Source organism: Solanum pennellii, chromosome 5 (genome assembly GCF_001406875.1).
Source record: "Solanum pennellii chromosome 5, SPENNV200".
Lineage (NCBI taxonomy): Eukaryota > Viridiplantae > Streptophyta > Magnoliopsida > Solanales > Solanaceae > Solanum > Solanum pennellii.
In genome coordinates, this window is record NC_028641.1 from 71166051 (window position 1) to 71174829 (window position 8779).

General features: G+C 31.5%; 1 protein-coding gene across 2 annotated transcripts; it reads left to right on the forward strand.

Annotated features, from left to right (window-relative positions):
• Window positions 1-897: 897 nt before the first annotated feature.
• On the forward strand, window positions 898-7651 carry LOC107018662 (phosphomannomutase-like). Of its 2 annotated transcripts, none has more exons than XM_015219200.2 (12): window positions 898-1069; window positions 4231-4373; window positions 5016-5060; window positions 5164-5230; window positions 5633-5709; window positions 6010-6045; window positions 6465-6520; window positions 6663-6762; window positions 6864-6959; window positions 7052-7141; window positions 7223-7274; window positions 7384-7651. In XM_015219200.2, exons 2-12 carry the CDS (start codon window positions 4305-4307, stop codon window positions 7452-7454), a joined length of 759 nt encoding a protein of 252 aa, XP_015074686.1. In that variant the 5' UTR covers window positions 898-1069; window positions 4231-4304; the 3' UTR covers window positions 7455-7651. The 2 variants fall into 2 exon arrangements, with proteins under 2 accessions (XP_015074686.1, XP_015074685.1); XM_015219199.2 differs by having other exon boundaries at window positions 4236-4373; window positions 7384-7642.
• The last annotated feature ends 1128 nt before the right edge of the window (window positions 7652-8779 follow it).

Sequence of the window (8779 nt, forward strand, 5' to 3'; positions counted from 1 at the left end):
TTTCTCAATTATAATGCAAGAGGTGTTTAAATATTTATTATTTACTAGTGATTCAAATATTGATTATTAAAACATCATTTGATTGGCCACTCCGCTTGTCCTTTAAGCATCTTGAGGAAAAATATGCGCATAAGCTCAAAAACTTGGAAACTTACAGAGTTTCTTTTTTGTTGTATTCTTTCTCAAACACCTTAATGGTCCCAAAAATTAAAGACGGAGCCAGTATTACAATATTGAGGTTCTAAATTTTCTTTCTCTTCCTTATGATTGAGTTGTCAATCAGTTTTGTTATCACACACTATTACTAGAAAAAAATTACTCACACTGAGTGTTTACACCAAGTCAATACAATTTTTATTATTATGTGATTTAATGAAGTAAAATGAACAATAAGTTTCAATGCATGACATGCATGTATTGGATTGGTGTAAACACTCGGTGTTGGTAAATTTTATGCGTTATTACTTAATTTTCTAGCTATATATACAAATACTAAGTGACAACAATTAACAATTTCAAATACTTTTTTAAAAAAAATGAAAAATCTGGGTCGGTCTCTAAGTTTTATTCGTAGCACATAAATTAGGACAAAATCAATAATTCTCTATCCCAATTTATGTGACAATTTTTATTTTATGAGAGTCAAACAGTTTAAATTTAACAGAAAATTAGCTTATGAAATCTTCAATATTTTTGAAATAAAATTTATATATTTAAACTATAATAAAAGACTATAAATCCTAATAATTGATAATTTAAAATATTTAAAAAATATATATAAAAAAATTATGATAAAAATAAATTTATTTGAATGTCAAAATTCAAAAAATACCAGGTAAAATAATACAAAAGAGAGTAATACGCGGGCTCATATATCTAGTATAAGGATAAATTATTAAGTGAAATAAATGAAAAGATAATTAAAACAAGCAAAGCAAACAATTTCTCTTCATTCTCAAACATCTTTTAATTCTCCCTCGAAGATTGAGATTGAGATTCAGATTCAGAATCCGGTGATTTCTTGCCGGGCCGTCACCGGCGAATTTCATCGCCCGTCGATTGCAGAATAGTAAGTTCGATGTATCGCATTTAAATAAATCAGCTTATAGTAATGTCACATCCAGATTTGGTTTTGATTTTGTTGGGATTAAGCATTCAGTTTCGAGAAGTTTGCTTGAATTGAGATAGCGTCCTAATTTATGTGATTAGCGAACATATCTGTGAAACCTAACTCATTATAATCGGAATTCAGCTTCTAACCTTTTGGGATTCTTAATTTTCTGTTGAATTTTACATCGGTTAAGGAAATTGTGGATGTATGTTCGTTGGATCCAGTTAAATTTAGTTTTTGAGAGCTTATTATCATCAGCTTTGTGTATTTGTTTAGCGAATTAATACTAAAGCAATGATGGATAAGTTAGGAATTTTTGCTTTATGTGCGTAGAAGGATCCATATGGCTTTCTGTTCAACTATATCTTAGACATGTTTAAGTATGACATTTGGTTCAAAACTTGAAGTTGTATTTGATTTCCCTCGGAACCTTCTCAATCCAAAACATCAGTGTTTTTGCACTGTTACTATTTACAACAACAACAGCAAAGAATGCTGGTTGAACATTAGGATATAAAAAGATATATAGTTCATGTAGCTTTGACAAGTATATGACCAAAAATTGATGTGCCTCAATCTCATACCTAGCCTAGCCTAGTCTGTATAATGTATGTAACATATTTTATTTTGATCAAACTACAGAAATGTATCAAATAAAGTAGAAAAATAAGTAGATTGTCAAAATCTTATTATTTTCCTTTATGTTTGATGATAATTTTTTAAAAAAAAGATTTACTAACCTACAACCACAAATATCCACTTTGAAACCCATCGACGAAGAAAACTGTGAAATCCTAGCCGCGAAATGAGGGAGAAGGAGTGAAATCGTTTCTGAAAAATAATGAAAATGAGTGGAAAAAAGAGTAATTAAGATTTAGGGATTTAGTCTATGTGATAGTGGAACCCTATTGGCGTGCCACGTGGCATCCACATGACATTTAACAACTCCCGTTAATAAGAAGGATAATTTTGACCCAATAATTTGTTGAAAAGGGTAGTTTGAGCCGAATATAGTTTAAGGATAAATATGAGCTATTTCGGATAGTTTAAGGGTATTTTTTATCCTTTCCTTTTAGTCTATGTGGAACCCTATTGGTGTGCAAATGTGACATCCACATGACATTTAACAACTTTCATTAATAAGAAGAGCACGTTTGACCCAATAGTTTGATGGGAATGGTAATTTTGAGCCGAAATAGTTTAAGCGTAAATATAAGCTATTTCGGATAATTTAAGGTTATTTTTTACCCTTTTATGTTAAAAGAACTATCTTGATAAATAATGTTCTATTACTCTTGTAACATGTAAGAATTTAAAGTTAAGTTTGAACCCACATAAAATCACATATACCTGCAATTCGCTCCGCCCCACCCCACATAGCTTTAAAACCGCCTCGAGCCATTGTCATCCCTAATATTTGACTTGACACACTTATTAAGAAAATAATAATTGACATAGTGAGTTTACCATTTTACCCCTATTAATTAATAGAATTCCTAGATAAATTTACTCATTATAGAGGTTCTACCTTTTTAAAAAACTCTCTAAATAAATTGAGGGCATAATAGTTAAAAAAAATATTGTATTTTCTTAATTTTTAAAAAATGACGAGTAAAATGGACAAGTAAAAAATTAAGATTGGACAAAGTAAAAAGGGACAGAGAGAGTAATAATTGAACATATAATAAAAATATACTCCCTCCATCCTTATTTCAAGTTTGACTAGACATGAAGTTTAAGAAATAAAACAAGTCATTTGAATTTTATGATCTCAAATAAAAGATGTATATAGTCTTTTGAATCTTGTGGTTTTAAATTTACCATGTAGAATATTATAATTAGAAAACATAAAAAAACACGGACTTTTTGGAGACAAACTATAAAAAAAAAGTAAATTAGTTAAATTAAATCATATAATATTTATTACTCTCTTTGTTCACTTTTACTTGTCAAATTTAGAATTGACACTCACATTGAAAAATGATAATCAACATAGTATCTTACTAGATTATTCCTATTAATTAGTACTTAATACTTTGTATTAGATCTTGAAAAGTAATTTTAGAAATAAATAACTAATGATAAAGGATAAAATATAGAAGAAAATATTTATCTTTTCTTAATATGTTAAAAATGACAATAAAAAAGAAAAATCTATTTTTAAAATAACGGATAAGTAAAGTGAACTGTATTCATTAACCAAGAATAAATGCCAATTTTTTTATTTTTTTATCTCCAATCCAGTGTCCGCTTCCATATTTGAGCCTGACTAAATCTAAATTCACATCGAAAAGCCCCACATTATATGTAAAGTACACACTTTCAAAGACAATTTTGTACCCAAAAAGATTTAGTGTCTGTTTGGAAAGACACCTAGTAATTGAAATTTGTGTAATTACTAAGGTAGTAATTACCAACAATCACACATCTGAAAATTAGAGTGTATTTACCCTTGTCAATTACACTCAAACCAAGTAATTACATGATCAACCAAACAGACCAAACAATGTAACTACACCTAATTATACCAAATTCAATTACCAAAATGATTTTCCAAACAGATTCTTGAATCTGAAACATCTGATTAAGAATATAGAGCACTTACTACTCCAACATTTATAAGATTTTAGCATCATTATGACAAAAATGAATGAGTTGACACAATATAATTGAGTATTAGTTGAAAGAAACCACATAACAGATATTGGGACATATAGATTAAAAAAAGAAACATAGTACTCTCTTTGAGCAAAAACACCTCAACTGGTATGCCAATATCCACACTATAAATTACTCAAAAGCAATTTGATCTCAGATCTGTGTCTGATTCTCCGAGCCAATTTTTGCTGAGGTAAGCCAATAAATGCACAATAAAGCGGTGGAAAATTGCTCACTTGCACGTCTCTTCTTCTTCAATCGGTGTAAATTTTGCATTTTCTGTAATTGATTTTGCTTCATTTTGTCATCTTGTTGAATACTTCTTTCTAGTCAGTACGCAAAGTGCCACCGCCCATTGTGTTCTACAAAGTAGTACAGCTATATATTGCGATTCTATAATTTGATTTGTTTCATTCAGTTTTGTGAACTTTTGTATTGAATTTTATTTTGGTTTTATCAAGTGTAGCTTGATAAGGTTGAATGTTTAGCTGTTAAATGCTGTGAAGAGTTGGGGAAAAGTATAGAAAGATCAAAAATGGCTGCAAGGAAAGCTAGTTTAATTGCTCTGTTTGATGTTGATGGGACTCTTACCGCACCCAGAAAGGTATAGTATGATTGCTCCTGCTTGTATTTGCTGTTTTAGTTTGATTGTTCCCCTTGTTTCTGTTACTAGGGGTGTGTTGGGTATGCAAGTAAAGAAATTTTATTCTAAAAGTATTTGTATATAATCGAAGCAATATGAGGATGGGGGTGGTGGGGTCGGGATAGGGGTACAGAGGTGGGATGATGATTTAGTGTGTAGGAGGGAAAATTCAATGTGGAATGCTAATTCTAGGACGTGTTTTACCTACTTCTATTAGGCTATTCATTTTCCTCATTTTTAAGGAACTTGTTTTTCTAAAAAAAAAATTCAATTTTTTTTAGATAAGGAACACGAGAAAAATCAGATCATAATGAGAACACCTTTATTGTAGATTAATTTGACTATGGACAATTGCATCCTTGATGGGCTTGAATAGAGCAGAATGGTGTAGATGATTTGTACATTTAGTAGTTGAATCCAACCTGTTTGAGATTGAGGCGCTGTTGAATGATTCAGTGTATTTTCAAAATATTGTTATGATTTTTATTGTTCTGATTCTTATTTCTTCCTTTAATTTTATAGTAAATTTACCATTAGTGACATCTAATCACCCCCATAACGATATTGATATTCTTCTTTGGAAAATTTGCATAAAAATTTCAGGAATCTACTCCACAAATGTTGAAATTCATGCAGGAACTTAGAAAGGTAGATGATTCTTTTGCCATATTTTTCTTTATTTCTTTTTTCCACATATATATTATTTTTCCTCTCAAGGATTCTTTGGTTTAACAATTTTGTCGACTTGAAGGTTGTTACTGTTGGAGTTGTTGGAGGTTCTGACCTTGTAAAGATATCAGAACAGCTTGGCAATACAGGTTAGCTTAAGTAGCATATACTAAAGTTGGAGTTGGGATGATGAAAGCTGTGCTACATCAACTTATTAGAGCTCATGTTTGTAGCTCAGTATCTGAAATTCCTCGCAGTATTAGGCAAGAGTAGAAGTGTAGGACTATGAGTTCACTGGCAGCCAAGAGCACTGAACTGTGTTTTGATTTGAAATATGAAAGGACCTTTCCACTAGAAAGGCATGCATAGTCTTATGGTTATAGCTCCATGTTAGTTGTTGAAATGTACCTTTTTCTGCCCAACTCTAGTGCTAAACAATTTTTGAGGTCATGCATGTCCCTTGGTTCCCAATACGTGGCTATTAACTGACCTATCTAAAAGAATTTCTTGAGAATGATGACACTTTGATCTTTCTAATATTTGTGATGCAGTTACAAATGACTACGATTATGTTTTCTCTGAAAATGGCCTTGTAGCACATAAAGATGGCAAACTTATTGGGAAACAGGTAATTTTAATGACTAGAATTTGATATTGTATCTGTATAAAATTACTTGTGAGTGCATATTCATTATGTGACAAAACAAAAATCTTTGGGTATTGTCTTTATCAACTCGAAACAACATCCTTGTTGCCACCACTTAAGCATTTTGTACCAAGTTAAAACTAAATAAAGTCTCATGAAAATTTGAACTACCGAACATTCTTTCTACCCATCTTCAATGAGCATCGCTTCTCTCGTTCTCCTTAGTTATTCATTAGCAGGGTGATTTGTTTTGAAATGACATGACTCTTGGTGTGCGTGCAGAGCTTAAAGTCATATCTTGGAGACGAGAAGCTCAAGGTTAGTCAATACGTTTTTCTTATTTAACGAGAAAATGTTTTATTTTTGTTATAGTGCAAAGAGGGGAAGCCTACCCAACCAAGTATAGTTCGTTAGAGGCTTAGTGATCCTTCTAAATATTTGTTGTTTAGCTTAAGAAAAATAATTCCGTTGTAGTGTTAAATTACTATGTAATTTGTACTTCATTGAAAACTGCTCTGACGTGGTATTTCGTAAGTTTTCGAAGCAGTTTTATAATAGTTAACAAAAATCTGAAAACCAAGTTATTACACATTCCATGAAGAGTTAATTGTATATGTTTGTTGCGTATAATTGGGTGAGAATTTATGTTTATTGCTTAGGTTCACCTAATTGAAATAGAAATGAGTTTATATGTAGATGGCCAAGAAATATTTTGATGGGATGCAAATGATATGCAGGAATTTATTAACTTTACCCTCCATTACATTGCTGACTTGGATATTCCAATAAAGAGGTGAGCATATCAAAGTCTGTTGCTTGGATCCTCCAAAATGACACACACCCGACAACATTTTGAAGGATCCAAGCAAACATAGATCAAAGGTTGAATTATCTGCTTCGTTGTGGCAAAACTTCTTAATCATTCTTCTTTGCAGAGGAACATTCATTGAGTTCAGAAGTGGCATGCTAAATGTGTCGCCTATTGGGAGAAACTGTAGTCAAGAAGAAAGAGATGAATTTGAAAAGTATGACAAGGTATAGATAACTGCTCTAGTATTGCATATATCTTTTGCAGTAACATACCTCCTACAGATTCTTTTTCTCTGTGATTTAAAGACAATTGAAACTATAATCAGGTACAGAAGATACGCGAAACAATGGTATCAGTGCTTAGAGAAAAGTTTACACATTTTAATCTCACCTTCTCCATTGGAGGCCAAATTAGTTTCGATGTGAGCATCTTTAAGCCTTTTCTGTGCACATTGACCGCTGAACGTTTTAAGTATATTATTGACATATGATTTGGGGATGTTGGTCATGACAGGTTTTCCCCCAAGGCTGGGACAAGACTTATTGTTTGAGATACCTTGAAGAATTTAATGAAATTCACTTTTTTGGAGACAAAACATACAAGGTAATCTTTAGTTATTGACGTGCTTGAAGCTTTCTTTTCATGTCCAGGCTGATATAAGAGTCGTGTTTTTTACTTGAACAGGGAGGAAATGACCATGAGATCTACGAGTCTGAGAGAACCGTGGGTCACACAGGTCCGCCTAAAACCTCATTCTTTTGATGTTTGAATATAGTTATTCTCTTGCGTAATTACTTGAGGAATCACATTTAACCTGTTAATTGTTTCCTTTTCTTTTTTTCCAGTTACTAGCCCGGAGGAGACATTGAAACAATGTTCTGTCCTATTCCTTGGCAAGGATAATGGAAGTTCTTGAGCTTGTTGCAGTTTTTCACAACAGAAATGAATAATTGCAATAATTCTTGTTTTGAATTTTGTCATCAAAATTATAATGATATTACTACTTCTCTTGAAATCCAAATAGATAGCTCAACAATATAATTTTTTTTACTGATAAATGATGCAACACCTGGAATTTAAGTAAGAACAGTCCCTTAATAACTTCTTGTCATGGAAAGAACTAATTCCATTTTGCTTATGACATATTTGGTTAGCTAGAAATAACTCTCTTAATAAGAAGGCACCATTTCAGTACTTATGATACCATCACAAAAGCTACTGAATATGCCTTGTTAATTGCTAAGAAAGAAGTTTGTATAAAGCATATCTATTAACCTAAAGTGGGAACCTTCATTACTTGGCCATTACAAACTCAATATTAGCTCTTATGCAAGGGCTTAAGATTGCAAAGGATAACAACTTGATACCTTTGGACATCTCCACAGACTCAATCAAGATAATAAATTTTATTAACAACGACTACGAATCTTATAGGTCTATAATTCATGAATGCAGGTCATTGATGTAAGTATTGAGAGACAAACTCTTGTATACCTATAGAGAGCAGTTTCAACCAAACACACCGCGACTAACTCTAGCCATGAACTTGACTTCACAAAGATTATAAGTGAAATGAGCTATGTTCCTTTATAGGATAGTAATAGACCTTACAATGTTTTGACACAAGACACTAAACTCAAATGACAACTTCAAACTCAATCAAGCTCCTTATTGTTGATATAAGTTTGTTCTTTCTTGAGAAAAATAGATTTTTCTTTGAATATTCTTGATTACAATAGTTAGTTGTTTCTTGTCAAAGTGTTTAATGTAAATCATAGGCAATAACAACCTAGTAACATGTCATTGGCCGAGAACTTTGTGTCTCTGTTGTCGTGTCCACCTACCACAACAGGTATGATAGCTTTACAAATGCACTCCATTGACTTGTCTTGAACAACCACCATTCAAAGGATCAAGTCCCCTTACCAAAATTCATTTCTCCGTAGTTTGTTTAATCATCAAAACATAAATTTGCTATAATCACCTTTAGTACGAGTTGATCCTATTTTCAACCTTAATACATTTGTTACTATTTCTTTCTCTTTTTATGTTCAAATTTTAATCAAAAGTTTACTAATTAACACATCTTAATTTTAGTATATGTTAAAATTTACGGCATATAGAGGAACTTCAATGTACTTGTAACATGAAATAGATGAGAGTACAATTTGTATAACAACATTAAATTATTATTTATGCTTGAACATTACAATATTGAATAATGAAAAATAAAAGACATAA